The following is a 14,666-nucleotide window of genomic DNA, read 5'->3' on the forward strand; positions in this document are numbered from 1 at the left end:
GGCACGGCCCCATCTAGTGGAGCAACCTGATGTCTACAGGTATTCAATCCCTGTATCTGCTTTGGCCTCAGGAAGTGAGCTGCATGACGTTTATACTCAGTGTGTGGTTTCTGAGCCGTAGCACCATCAGCTATTGAATGGAAGGCCCAGTCAGTGAATTCCCTCAGAGGAGAGCTCTGTCTTGGATGGGTGTGGAGGGCTCTGCATCAGGGTAGACCAGGAAGCCAGAGAAAGTGGTGTACCGGCCCTGGTTGCTGTAGACGGCATAGCGCTCGTCCTGTTGGCTGTAGAGCCACACGCTGTCCCCCCGGCGCAGCGTAAGCAGCAGACTCTGGCTCTGCATCTCCCTCCTCCTCGACATGTCCTCGTCAAACACCATGGCCTGGACCTCCCCTCTGCCCGTCATCAGCTTCACCGACACCGCCCGGTGAGGGTGCTTCCCCACCGTGAAGGCAAAGTAGTACGCTCCGGGGAAACGGCAGCTGAAGCGCCCCGTGGTCTTGTTGAAGTGGCCCCCGATGTTGACGTACTCCACGTCGAAGGTCAGGGGCTCCTTCTTCTGCCACCCATTGCTCTCTCCCAGAGAGGGAGACGTCCGTGCCACTGAGAAGGCCGAACGCCGGTCCTCTGTGGCCTCTCCAGTGGGGGGGCAGCCGGAGTGAAGTGGCCCTGGCAGGAGAGGCAGGTGGTTGTTGACAACACTGACTGCGGAGACCTCTGGGTAAACGAGGTAGCCGCTGAAGGTGATGTACGGGCCAGCGTTGCTGTAGAGAGCGTACTGAGGACTCTTCTGTAGAAGCAGACACACGGTGTCCATGGCCTTCAGGCTGGTCATCACACTTTGACTCTGGACCTTCCTCCCTCTCTGGCGGTCATCGTCGTAGGCCATGGCCTGCACCTCCTGGCCATTCTTCACCAGGATGACAGACAGCATCTTCTTGGGAGACTTCCCCACCGTGAAGGAGAAGTAGTACGCCCCGGGAACGCGGCAACGGAAGTAACCTGTGTCCGGGTTGAAGTCGCCGCCCATGTTGACCAGGAGCCTGTTGAAAGTCACGACATTTTGGACGCCACCCTGGAGGCTTTTGGTCCGTGTGGCGGAGAATGCGGAGCGTTGGCCCATGGTCACGGGCCCCACATGAAGTGGCGAGACCAAGCCCAGACAGGTAAGCATGCCCAGTAGGTAAGCCAGGTGCCAGGGACTACTCCATGGAACCTCTGCACCTAGGTAAGATTAACAGCAGATCAGAACAGATGATTTGTCAACAGTTCAACATGCAGTCTAGCTATCTCTAGTACAAGTTTGCAAAGCAAGAAACCACAGTAAATTGGAGTAGTTTTTGCTGCTGAATGAATTTCGTCATTGATTTGTATCATGCATACAAATGTATTGCTGTGTCTAAGATAAAGATGAATCTGGTTTGTTGTGGGTTATAGGATGAATGCGCATGCCATTGTGTGATGGGACAGCTGGAATGCTATATGAGTATGTTAGGAAGTCTGGTTGAGCCCTGTCAGGACAGATCCTGCTTCTCAAATCAAACGGCCTGTGGAAGCAGCAGCCGTTCTAATTCAGCTGGTATTGTCTGTTCTCTCTGTGCACTGAGAGAAGGGACTAGATTAGCTGCTGGTTCATCTGTTCCTGTGTGTCTGGACAATGGACGATTTTCAAGAGGGGTGAGGCGGGGCCGAGCATCAAGGCCAGTATTAGTTAGAAACTATTTACTTTAAGCTTAGACCCCTATACTATAACATAGCGATTTGTCTGGGAGAGAGATCATAGTTAGGATCACAGGGGAGTTGGTGTGTGTGTGTGTGTGTGTGTGTGTGTGTGTGTGTGTGTGTGTGTGTGTCTGTGTGCATGTGTGTGTGGGTGAAGGGTGGGGTGGGGTGTCTGCCATACAGTTTCTCTCTCAAATTCAAAGTTTTTTATGACGTTATTTATTTGATATCCTAATGATACTTGATCAACTAATGAATTAGCTGATATCATTGTAGGTTTACTGAATAGCTCTACAACTATACCAAAGCCAATTCATGTTCCAGACAGCTACACTGATGTACATGTAATTATACTCTGAGACCTTTAAACCTGGTTATTTGTTGTTTTATGTCTCAAAGCACTAATTATATGTGTTTTGTGTTATATTTTGTTCCAGCTCTGTGGAGAAGAAGCTAAGAAAACAGGTGAGTTGGCAGGTGACGCGTTTTAATTTCTCCCAGAGAAAATACTTGAAAACTATGAAACTATTTCCTCATAATGATGGAGAAACATATATTTTGTCATCCAGTATTGGCTATGTATGGATAATATAAAGAGACCTAGGTCACATGCAAATACAAAGACTATTGACAAAAAAACAAAAACAAAGCACAGACATTTTGGTCTTCTTTAAAAATAGTATTATGTATTTAAAAAGGATGGTAGCTGCAACAATCCTTCACCCTCAGCTTCCCATTCAACATCAAAACACATTTTCAATCTGTCACAGAGAAACTCCTGAGAATAAATGCATTAACCAACCTGTTCTTGTATGGTGTTGTAGAGAGTGCATGCCTGTGGTCAGCTGGTCTCCCTCCGTCTGGTCTGAGCCTGTCCCTGTGTGCTGATGTCCCCTGGCTTCAGGAGGGAGCTTCAGAGGAGGAGCTCCAAGCATTTCCTCTCTGTGAGCCACTCAGAAGTCTGATGGCAAAATACTGGGGTTTAGTTTACCTCCAATTGTTCTTTTCTAACTCTGGATATCATGATACAGCACCAGAAACACGGGAATTCGATATTTCATTACCAGCTCATACATTGATTGACCCCCGTGTATGGAAGATGGGTCAAATCTCATGAAACATTAGTCACATAATTTACTGTATTTGCACGTAAACATTCCCCTGCACAAGTAAACATGACGTGCACACTCCACTGATATGATAATATATGCATTGTATATGCTTACCCCTCAATCAGTGGATAACCTAATGCCTTCATGAAAATGTTAGATTTCCAATGTGGAGTGGGTGACCACAAGATTTGAAAGTGAACATGTTATTGGTTTGTTCAGCTGAAAGAGCGACATGTCAAGGCTGGCAAAATGTGGGCTTTAAAATAAACTACAAAGAGAAGAAGAGAAAATGTGAGGTGGGCTAGCTGCTGCAGCTGTATGTAACAGCTACTGCTAGTACTACTACGGACCGGGCAATCTCCATGCACCCACCGGCGAAGACCGTGCGTCTCTAGCCCACTAAGGGGCTGAATTGTGGGGTCCGTGGTGTGGACAGTGGTGTGGTGGTGAGACTCCGCCCCCTCAGGTCAGAGCTGGTCACGGACAGTGTACCCCTCTCCGGGTCACCTACCCGCCAGCACCGGTGAAGACCATGTGTCTCTAGTCCACTCAGGGCTTGAGTTGTGGGGCCCGTGGCGTGGATAGTGGCATGGTGGTGAGACTCCGCCCCCTCAGGTCAGAGCCAGTCTACCCCTCTCCGGGCCACCTACCTGACTCCACCCGTGAAGACCGTGTGTCTCTAGCCCACTCAGGGGCTGAGTTCTGGGGCCCGTGGCGTGGATAGTGGCGTGCTGGTTAGGCTCCGCCCCCTTGGGTCACAGCTAGTCAGGGACAGTACAGTGACCTCCGGGCAATTTCCATGCATCCACCATTGAAGACTATGTGTCTCTAGCCCACTCAGGGGCTGAAAAGTGGGTTCTGTGGCGTGGTGACGAGGCCCCGCCCCTTTTGGTCATAGCCAGTCAGGGATGGTGTACTCCTCTTCGGGCTACCCACCGGCCCCCACCAGTGAAGATCATGTTTCTCTATTCCACTTTGGTTGAGTTCTGTGCTACCACATTATTTATAAAAGGGTGCCTGTACCTTTAAGAGAGGCTGCACATACACACAAAGTCAAACAGCTGCCACCACTCTAATCCCAACTGACACTCTGATCCTAGACATGGTCCGCTTCAGACAGCTCTATCGCGAAAACTATAAATGTTAAAGCTTATATATTGACACCATAGGAATCGTGAGAACTTGCAGAACATTTCTATGTATAATATGTCTGTATAGCTTAAACACTGTAGGCATGGCGACAAGTTAGAAAAAGGGTAAAAATGCAAAATTAGCAGCTCAAAAGTTAGTGTGCGGCACCATACGTGGGGAGTGCAGTTGCCGAACACATCGTCATACCGTGAAAACTATAAGTCACACAGCTTAGATACTTACATTGTACGAATCAGCACAGTTGTGTGAATGTTTTGATGTATAATATGTGTGTGAGCTTTCAAAACTGTAGGAGTGCCAGCAGTTTACAAAATGTGTGAATATTTTCAAAGCAACAGCTGCCACCACTCTAACCAGGCCAGGTCCAGCCTGGCTTATGTGTGTTGGCTGGCTTGTTTCTGTGCGGGACTGGTAGGACGGTAATGTCTGATAAATAAAGATGGGTCTTGTCACCTGGACACATCGGTTCCAATGCTTCCAATGCTAATCCAGCACAATAAGAGCGGGATAGCCAGTTAGTTCATGGGCTCACAACAACTAGCAGCAGCTTCCATAACATTAATGGTAGCGGTCAGTGGCTAAAGCAGTTACACTGATGATAACAAAGTCATCCCCACCAGGAACCCCGGTCTCCTGGGTGGGAGTCCAATGCTCTCACCACTACTCTACTTGTGCAGTGGAGATCGGCGGGTGGGTTTTGGTGTCCTTCTTCCAGTCCCTAGTGTGGGTTGGGGTTAGAATATGGGTTGGGGTTGGGACAGGATCTGATCTATAAGGCAAAACTAACAGCTTATGATCAAGTTTTCAAATCAAGTTTTATTTGGATTTGTATGGGTAAGCCAGGATTACCCTGGCTTATAGGAGCAATCGCCACTGGTAGGGGTACCAATAATTTGCAACATTTGGGACAATTTAATTGTTCCTAGCAAAACGTAAACAACTATAATTCTGCACCAAAACTTAGTCCATTAGGCTACGACAACTCCTGCTCAAACACCACAACGCCTTTTATCAAACTGAAATAGCCCTGCCAGTGCTAACCATCTCTGGGCTACTGTATTTAACATAATAACATCGCATTCATAAGCCATCCTTCTGACACCATAAGGGGAAGCTTGTCAACGACATGCGACAACAGGTCCTTATCTCTCACATAGCAGCAAATTCACACACATTGCCAACATGATCAATCTGAAATGCATACGGTTGCGTGTCCACCGACAAGCTGTAGGCGCTATAGGGACGAGAAAATAACTTACCTGATATAAAATGGGCACCACAAACGCGGGCATTTCTGAAAAGGCCGGTTTCCTCTTGAAACGAATAGTTTGTCACTAGAGCGCCGATTTGTAGCCTACACCCGCAGATGCAACAGCCAGACATATTGATGGTATATAAAATACTAGTCTTTGCACTAAAATACGGCTCCCTCTGAACTCGTCTGTCTCCACCTGCTTCTGTTTCAAGAATGCCCGCGCATACATAGCTGTGTCTATAATGAACAAATATGAGCCACGCTCTATTTTAACAAATGCTGGGTTTTGAAGCCTCGGCGCTACCAATAAATAACTTATTTAGACGCGTTCTGTCCGAGTGAAATTATTTTTACGAGGTAGTCTTCTTCTGTGGTGGTGGCGGTGCTTTGAAGCTTCAACCCAGCATTTGTTAAAATAGACCCTTTTGCTTAGGTAAGTGACGTTTCATATTTATCTGACACTTGTAGGCTAAATATGAGCGCCTCTCCTAACTAGGCCGACACCGATTTATTTTGACGGAAAAGTGAATGGACCAGCAAAGGACTGTTGTCTGGCATGAGCGAGCGGAATGCGACAACGGGACTGAGAAGGGCTACATTTCAAACAGACATTCCAGTGAAACCAGGTAGTCAAAATAACTTACCTGATATAAAATGGGCACCGCAAACGCAGGCATTTCTGATGATTTCCTCAGTCCAGTCCGTACACTTAATAATGGCGATTTCGTCTGTCTTCCTCTGCTACTGTTTCAAGAATGCGCGCGCATAGGCTACTTGTGCTGACTAGGCTGTAAAAGGGTCTATAATTAACAAATATGACCCACGCTCATTACATAACTTCTACAACATCCAGTGACAAAATATATCATGGTACCTTGGTATGTCCACACCAAGGATTGAAAGCATACTATCCACTCGGCCACCGCTGAACTAGGAATTCTGTGGAGTCTTTTGGTTTTGATGTTCTGGGACCACTTCCTCTTGTGGTAGCAACAATGGAACTGCAGGTCAACAACACGACGGAAAGAGGAAGGGAGCGACAAATAGGATTCCCTCTTCTTGGTGTGTCGGCTTACAGCCAACACACAAAAACATAATGATACTGAACATTCCACCAGCAGTTTCAATGGCACAAAAAATAGTTTTATAAGTTAAATTTCTAAAAGACTATTGAAAAAAAGTCACAAATCTGAATGGATCCGCTAAAGATGATTAACATTTTAAAGTTTGAATGAAGTTTCTAGCACAAGTATGAAGAAGTAGTTAAGGGCCAAAAAACTGGGGAGAACTAGAATAATAATAAAGAAAGAAATAGTGGGAATATTACAAGTTGGGCTATCTTCTGTAAGATAGCCCACCTAACTACATTTTCCACAATATTTCTCATTCTAGTCTCATGACGCAAAGGGCCGGAGGACGTGTCTAGTAACATTACGTCTTCACTGTCAATGCCAGCGAGAAAGGGAAGAAGCATTGAGTCACACAGCTAAACCTCGCATTGAAGACAAGATGGCAGGTCTGCCCCGCAGGATCATTAAGGTAATTATTCAGTATTAAAGAATTTATAATAACAGATCTTCGTGTCGTGAGCATGGAAACACAACAGATTAATAATAAACTCAAAATGCTGAGGCAGCACGCACTGTTACGAAATTTGATAGCAAACGTTAGCTAGCTAGATTGCTAGCTGCTCATTGCTAGCTAGCATGTTTGCGCTTGCTGTAAAGTTACTTCCGTCCTACTGTTCCTGAACCGAATAAGGGTGGGTTAAAAATACACCGACGGTTGATAGAAATGGCGGAGAAATATTGCTCGTGTCAGGCTCATCATTCGTGAACATATTTTTTTAATTTCACATCGTTATTCGTGCTCGTTACCAGACGGATAGCCCATCGAGTCTCTGGTGAGCTAAGCTAACGGCTAACCCTGCGCCTGTACTCCTAGCTAGCTAGCACTAGCCTAGCATCGATGGAAAACAGTCTGTAGCCATCTAACTACTCCCTCCCTTTCCTTGCTTGGCTAGCTAGCAACAAATGGGCCTTTACAAATGAGAAATATACCCATATATTCGAGAATAAACTGGTCATTAACATATATACATAGTTTTGTGCAATGTAGAGATGTACCGGGGAGCTATTCGCTTGTCAAACAGTGGCGTTATTGCAGATCTTTTATGGCCTTTGTGGCTGGCTGGCTAGCTAACGTTAGCTATGACAGGTATAAGCGGGATACCGCTACAGTAGCTAACAAGCAAGCAACATGAGCTAGCTTGCAACATATACTACAATTTCAGATTTCTAGATAGCTAGGTCTCAGACAAACACCTACCCTAATGTGTGGTTGTGCTAACTATTTCGCTAGTCATCTTGCTTGGGAACAATTAATGATCTTGCATAGCTAGCTATGGCATATTGTGACAGGTGTCAAAGTGCCTGGCACTGAGGGCGACACACCCGTATTGACACGATGCCCCTTATGTGACCATCACGTGAGCGTACATGTGTAGGTAACCACACTTGGATTTAGGCCTAGCCAAATATTTTAAATATTCGCTGCAGGCACATAGTGCAGTGAGCTAGCTAGATTGCATGCTTCTTTTAGTGTTATCCCACGCCCATTAGTTCCCGATGTCTAAGTGCCTCCAACTAGAGGTTAGAAAGAAACGCGACCATTGTATTTCGACCCAGCCATTTTACCCAAGCCTCTCTTGACTTGAACGGCATAGACTTTAAATTTACAAAAAATGTTGCCAAAGTCAAAAGTAGTGTTTCATAGACATGATTCACAGAACCCAACTTTACATCTTAAACTAGGCATATGGCATTAAGAAAAGGAATTAAACACTGTTTTATGCTAACCGAGACAGAGAGAGAAAAGCCAACCAGCTGCACAGGTGGGAAGCTGGAGAAGAGAGGGATGACCAACAGGGCCCATAGGGGAAAGGTGGTGGAAGCACTGTACTGTCCTCAGTGTGCCTGGCTGCTAGGCCCCCTGAGCGTGTGACTGCGACCCGGAGCCTCCCTCTTGTCTGTGTTTTCACTGCATGTTTTTGTCTGTGGGTTATCTGAAACATTTCAGGAATCTCGCTCCTGGTTGCATTCAGAAAAAGAAAAATACAGCACCTGACTGCTGCACAACCTTCTTTGTTTTGTTGTACATTTTAGTTTTCCTTTGTCTCCTGTCTGCCTGTCAACACTGTAGATGGATAGACACAGCGCACTGATACGTAGGCAGTTTATTCAGAGTTTAAGACGAACCAACGTCCTTGATTGCCAGGGTTAGTCCCTTGTCTTGGTGTCCAGCCCCAGCTGGACGAAGTGGACGTGTCCCGAGATTGCCCTTGAAACAAGGGGGGGGGGGGGGGGGAATCAAAAATGCCAAGGTCTCAACAAACATTCTACTCGGAACGCAAATGCATAGCTAGATCAAGTCCTAGACCACAGTGACTAGGCGTAGGCTATATTCAACATTGTTGCACACCATCTGAGCGCTTTGGGTTAAGGTTAGGGAAACACAGAATTGCCTGTGGTAGGAAATGTCTGGTAACCTAATCTGAGGTGCCTCTGCAGTAGATGATGGACGAGAGGAAGAATCGGAAACTTTTTAGGATCAAATAGAGGGATGGTGTCATCATGAAATGATGAATACGAGACTCCGGTCAACAACGTAGTGACGATTTATATAATATAGGTTACAATTAACTAAGATAAATAAGTTGTAAAAATATAAAATGGGATGACTAAACGTAAATTATATGCGAAAAAAACAAGTGTGCAATAGCTGTGACCATGGATGGTAGTGCGTGTGCTGCTAGACCATATCTTTGTGGAGATGCCAACTGACAGGGTGAGCTATAGAGCTGCTAGTCACAGCTAAACAACGGCATTTAAGCCAAAAAAGGCTGAAGATCATTTGAATTTCTGAAGGATTTCTGGAGATTGTGCCAGGCTTAGCCTAAGCCTGCCTAGATATGTCTGTAAAATCATCAGCAGTCTCCCTTGTGAAATCAGCTTAGCGGGAGTCTGAAGGGCAGTAGTAGGAGTTTGTAAGTAAGTAGTAACGAAACTTCCTCTGGCTGCTCCTCTCTCAGCTTGGTGAGTCAGGCTGGGTCATGCATACCAGAGGCCGTATCAAATACACCTGCTCCGCTGTCACACCAAGGGTGTGCGTTTCCACAGGTCACATGGGCCGCTCGGCAGCCGTGGCGAGCTGACGGTAGCCTTGCAGCAGTGGTTCATGGGAAAAGAAGCAGCCTAATATGTCACCTGTGGGGTGTCACCTCTAAAAACCCTTAGCTCACTGCAGATATCTGCCTCATGCGGCCACCCGTCTGCCCTGCCCCCCTCCCCAATGATGCACTCCCTCTCCTCCCACAGTGATACAGCCAGCCCCCCTAGTGATACAACCTCCCCCCCCCCAAAGCGATGCAGCCATAATGCATCTCTTGCAACTCTTGGCAGCCAGTCTCTTTTGTGAAAGTGGGGTGATTCACTCCTGTGGTTAGCTGGCTGGGCGGACTGGGCCAGAGACCAGGGTGCTGGTGCTTTGTCCTCTTCAATTGACAGGAATAGTGTACGCTCTAGCAGAATGTTTCAGCAATTCTTGTCAAGAATCATCAATCAGATGTGAAATATGAGAAAGGAAAGGTTGATTTTCACTCTACAACACCATCTCTGTTATTAAGCAAGGATTTAAAATCTTGACTATCTAAACCGTTGGGCTTTCCTGATGGGTGTCTTGTCATGAGACAGGAGTCAGTGAAACTAGGGGATCGGTGGGCTGGGCTGACATGAGACTGCCCAGGAAATTAAACTGCGGTATGTCAGTAAGTGTGACAGTGAGCTAGTTGTCACAGCAGCATGCTTTTCCAGAAAGACTGGGGAGGGTGTGGTCAAGGGCCCTTCATGACAAGAATCACCAGGGGGAATGTGTTCCATAGACGGGGTTCCGCTGGGCCTGTGCTATGCAGGAAGTACAATCAAAATGGCACTAAGTAATGCACTCTATATTTGCATGTCAGTATGTGGCTGTCTCACACTGTGTGTGTGTGTGTGTGTGTGTGTGTGTGTGTGTGTGTGTGTGTGTGTGTGTGTGTGTGTGTGTGTGTCTGTCTGTGTGTGTGTGTGTTCCAGGAGACCCAGCGTCTGCTGGCAGAGCCCGTGCCTGGTATCAAAGCAGAGCCTGACGAAGGGAACGCCCGCTACTTCCACGTGGTGATAGCGGGTCCCCAGGACTCGCCCTTCGAGGGGGGCACCTTTAAACTTGAACTCTTTCTCCCAGAAGAATACCCCATGGCAGCTCCTAAAGTACGCTTCATGACCAAAATATATCATCCCAACGTAGACAAGCTGGGAAGAATATGTCTAGACATCTTGAAAGGTAAGACACGGCTGTTGTTGATGCTCAAACTAGGGAGCAGCCATAGCTTGGATGTGTTGTGGTGAATGTGTGTCTGGAGACTCCATAAAGGCATACTAGTGATGCTAGTTGTCCAAATGAACACACACATTGTTTTTCTCCTTTTCACTTTAGAGGAGTTTGTCCTGTTTTCCATAGTTCTCAGATTAATGAGTTAATTGTCTGGTTTGGCTTTGGAAACAGTGATTATGCTGTGGGTGATATAGCAGCAGGTGACAGCAGACAGACACTGGCGAACTGCCCAGCACAGGCAAGGCAACTAGGGATTCTCCGATTAGGATTTTTGTGGCTGATCACTGGGTGCCAGATTGGCCGATTCGATTACCAATCATGTTAAATAGTAAAAAGACAAAGTAGCCCTATGCGATTGCAGACGTACAGTAGCCTAGGGCTCCCCAACTTATGTAAAATGTCTATGGGCTAGATGGCATTCATTCTGCATTTTGTTGTTGTAACTCAGTGGAAATGGTTAAAGTCACACCTCAGTTTATATTTGTAATAGCCAGGGGGGGGGGGGGGCTTTAGTAGGCTGCGCGTCATTATTTTTTCATGGTGGTGCGCTAAGTTAACTCGCCCGAGGTAACACTGAGGACATCACTGCGCTTTCGTGACTTAGCGCTGTGTCGGGGGGGGGGGGGGGCGCGTCTCAGGGGGGTGCTTGTGATTTTGTGTCATGTGGGGAAAAAAAGACAAGCGTGCATAAAGGCCTCGCAATGCCTATTTCGCACAGGGCCTCGCATATCTCCCAGACGGCCCTGGTAATAGCTTATCTTGATATCGGAGCATCCTTAAAGGCAACTGGTAACATTCACATTTTGGGAGGCTTAAGGGTTAAAAAAAATTGTCAGAGCTAAATCTGCTAGGAGGCCGCGGGCGCTAGAGAGAATACTAAGTGCTTTTATTCAGTGCAATCTAGTGACCTGTCATTTAAGATGCTGTCATCCCAAATCATGGAACGGCAACACAACATCATTCTTCTGTCCAAAGCAGGTCTAGACTGTATTTTTTTTTACTTGAATGAACAAACAACATGGCTACTGATGATTTCAGTAACTTACTAAATAAACATGTTACATTTGTATTATACCCAATCAGTGACTTGCTTACATTGTTTATGTCCTCATTTTGTCCATATTGGAAGTTGGAGATTAATTGATATGGCTCTCCTTGGAATGCATGGTAAAAGTAGCTATGTAACACAGCTATCATATCATAACTTCGTGGGGTGGTTAATAGAGAAAAAACATTTTGGAATACAAAAAGCAATTTACTTCGCCTAGCCTATTCTACCCTCTGCCTATAAAAAAAATATCAATTTTAATAGTTACAGCAGCGAGAATGTACAGAATAGATCAGAGTAAAGAATAACTTCAGAGTAAAGAGTATACATAGAAGAGTACTATGCGCCTTAGGCAGCGCTGGCTAACCTGTGACTGCTCTGAGTGCTCTGACTGGTTAGCAGGCAGGCCTGGCCATCGTCTCCTGTCATTCTAACCCTACTACAGTAAATGCTACGAGGGATTTGTCATTTTAATCTCACTCTTATTAGATTACACCTCTGACCTTTCTGGAGCTGCAGCTCCCTGCTGCAACAACTCCCACCATTGTCTCTTCACTGCCCCCTGCTGCTGAAAACAGACCCCCCCCCCCCCCCCACCCCGACTTCCTGCTCCCTCTCTAATTCCCTGCTCCCTCTCTCTTTCTGACTCCCTTCTTTCTCTCTCTCTCTCTCCCCTGACTCCCTACCCCCTCCCTCTCACTCTCTCCCTGTCTCCCTACTCCCTCACTCACTCTCTCCCTCTCCCTGACTCCCTTCTCTCTCCCTCCCTCTCTCTCTCTTCCTGACTCCCTAATCCCTCACTCACTCTCTCCCTCTCTGACTCAGTTTCCTCACTCTCACTCTCTCTCCCCTGACTCCCTACTCCCTCACTCCCTCCCTCTCTCTCTTCCTGACTCCCTACTCCCTCACTCTCTCTCTCTCCCTACTCCCTCACTCTCTCTCTTTCCCTCTCTCCCTGACTCCCTCCCTCTCTCTACCTCTCCCTCTGACTCCCTGCTCCCTCACTCTCTCCATACTGTCCTCTCCTCCTCCTTGTTAACTTCTTGTCATCATGTCCAATTTTCTTTTTTCCCCTACCAGATAAATGGTCTCCTGCTCTGCAGATCCGCACAGTCCTGCTGTCCATCCAGGCATTACTAAGCGCTCCCAACCCCGATGATCCTCTAGCCAATGACGTCGCAGAGCAGTGGAAGACCAATGAAGCTCAAGCCATAGAGACAGGTGAGAGTTCTGAAGCTCTGGTGTTCTCCTCGCTCAGTGGTCTTATGTTGGTTTTCCACCCCACAAAAAAGTAGCAACTCGACTCAACTCGCTTTTTTTGGGAGGGGAGGGGTTCATTGAGGAAAATATGAATAGTGTCGAGTCAAATTGCTACTTTTTTGGATCGCTTTCTTTGAGGTTCCAAGCTAAAGCAAGGTAAAACGTAACATGTAAACACTGCAGGCTACTGATTGGTCTGGCAGCATGCCAAGGAACCTCAGCCAGACAGCCTGTCCTGAGAAATGTAACGACTCCTTGCCACAGTAAATGGTAGGATTACAAGTGATGTTATTTCTATATCAGTTTCGAGCAAATGTTCCGAGCAAAAATGTACATTTTACGTAAAAAACGTAAAGCTCCCATTGACGTTGACATGGGGGGGCTCGGCGCCTGAACACCCTCGCCTAGGCTACCATCTGTGGGGGAAAACAAAAGGGAAAAAAGCACACACAAAAGCGAATAGAATCGAGTAAAGTTGGAAAACCGCCATTACTGTACATGGTCAAGTTCACCTCACAGTATTATGTAGCTAAAGACAGCTGGTAACTTCAGATGCTGCCCCATCGTTTTCTGTCATGCTCTTAGTTCAGTCAGTAGGTATCTTCTGCCCTGAGATAAGTAGCGTCAATATGGGGGAGTAGCAGCAAGGTGGCCCCGCGGTGAGTGGTGCTAGCAGCAAGGTGGCCCCGCGGTGAGTGGTGCTAGCAGCAAGGTGGCCCCGCGGTGAGTGGTGCTCCAGCCGTGTCTGAACCCCTCTCTGCCTCTCCCCAGCCAGGACATGGACCCGGCTCTACGCGGGGAACAACGAGGTGTAGACCGCCGTCGCTCGCTAGCGGGGAAACCAAGCGGAAGTCAAAGCGTGAACACAACTCCTCACGTCTGCCAAGACCACTTCCTACATCATTTGCATTTAAAGGACACAGTCTTAGGAAAAAAAAAGTTATTATTATTATTATTATAAAAAAAAAAATACATTTAAGGAATATATTGTAAAGGAAAAAAAGACAACTACAGACAATTGGTGATTTAAATGCACATTAGAAAAGAATCTGACTTGTCTTTGTCCTAATTCACTACTGTTCAAATGCATGGGCAGAGGCTTCAGATCTACTCACCTGACTTTCTTTGTCCATTGGTTTGGGGGGCTGTGGCCAACCTCTGCTTTAAACAGTGCATTTTGTGGAGGGGAGGGTGGGGTCCTGTCAAGACGACATCATTTTTACTTTCTTTTAACTTGTTTTTTTTTTTCCTTTTTTTTTTTTCTTGTGATGCTGTTTTGTCTAACCAGCCCTGTGTAGTCACATCCTTGGAGACAGGTGATGGACTCACCCGGGGTAAAAGGCCTAGTGGGAAACACCTCCAACATAGACCTGCTTCTTTTAAATCACCTCTGACTTGAACTACAAAGTAATGATATGACTAAACATGAAACTGAGCCTGCCACTGTCACGTTAACTGTTGCTTCCGCTGTCCATGTAGACCTTAACGTAGGCTTGTGCCCTGTGTGTGGCTGTAGGGGTAGGGTGGAGGGAACAGGAATTTCAGACTTTTTTTCTGTTTTAAGGGTCATTCCACGTCAATTCGATCAGTGGAGAAAAAATCATCTCAGATCATTATAATGTTTCTATAGTGAAAGATGGAGAATCTGAGTATTCCTGCAGCATGCATTTTTAAAATAGAATTTCAT

The 14,666-nt window shown here is 46.5% G+C and overlaps 2 protein-coding genes across 2 annotated transcripts; one reads left to right on the forward strand and one right to left on the reverse strand.

Annotated features, from left to right (window-relative positions):
• Positions 1 to 163: 163 nt before the first annotated feature.
• On the reverse strand, positions 164 to 3,368 carry c1qtnf13 (C1q and TNF related 13; the record flags this gene model as incomplete). The annotated part of the gene is made up of 2 exons (XM_084452753.1): positions 164 to 1,224; positions 3,356 to 3,368. 2 exons carry the CDS (start codon positions 3,366 to 3,368, stop codon positions 164 to 166), a joined length of 1,074 nt encoding a protein of 357 aa, XP_084308879.1.
• Positions 3,369 to 6,699: 3,331 nt separating this feature from the next.
• On the forward strand, positions 6,700 to 14,154 carry ube2na (ubiquitin-conjugating enzyme E2Na). The gene is made up of 4 exons (XM_084452718.1): positions 6,700 to 6,780; positions 10,374 to 10,620; positions 12,800 to 12,940; positions 13,751 to 14,154. Exons 1-4 carry the CDS (start codon positions 6,751 to 6,753, stop codon positions 13,792 to 13,794), a joined length of 462 nt encoding a protein of 153 aa, XP_084308844.1. The 5' UTR covers positions 6,700 to 6,750; the 3' UTR covers positions 13,795 to 14,154.
• The last annotated feature ends 512 nt before the right edge of the window (positions 14,155 to 14,666 follow it).

This window comes from Borostomias antarcticus, assembly GCF_949987555.1.
Source record: "Borostomias antarcticus genome assembly, chromosome: 18".
Lineage (NCBI taxonomy): Eukaryota > Metazoa > Chordata > Actinopteri > Stomiiformes > Stomiidae > Borostomias > Borostomias antarcticus.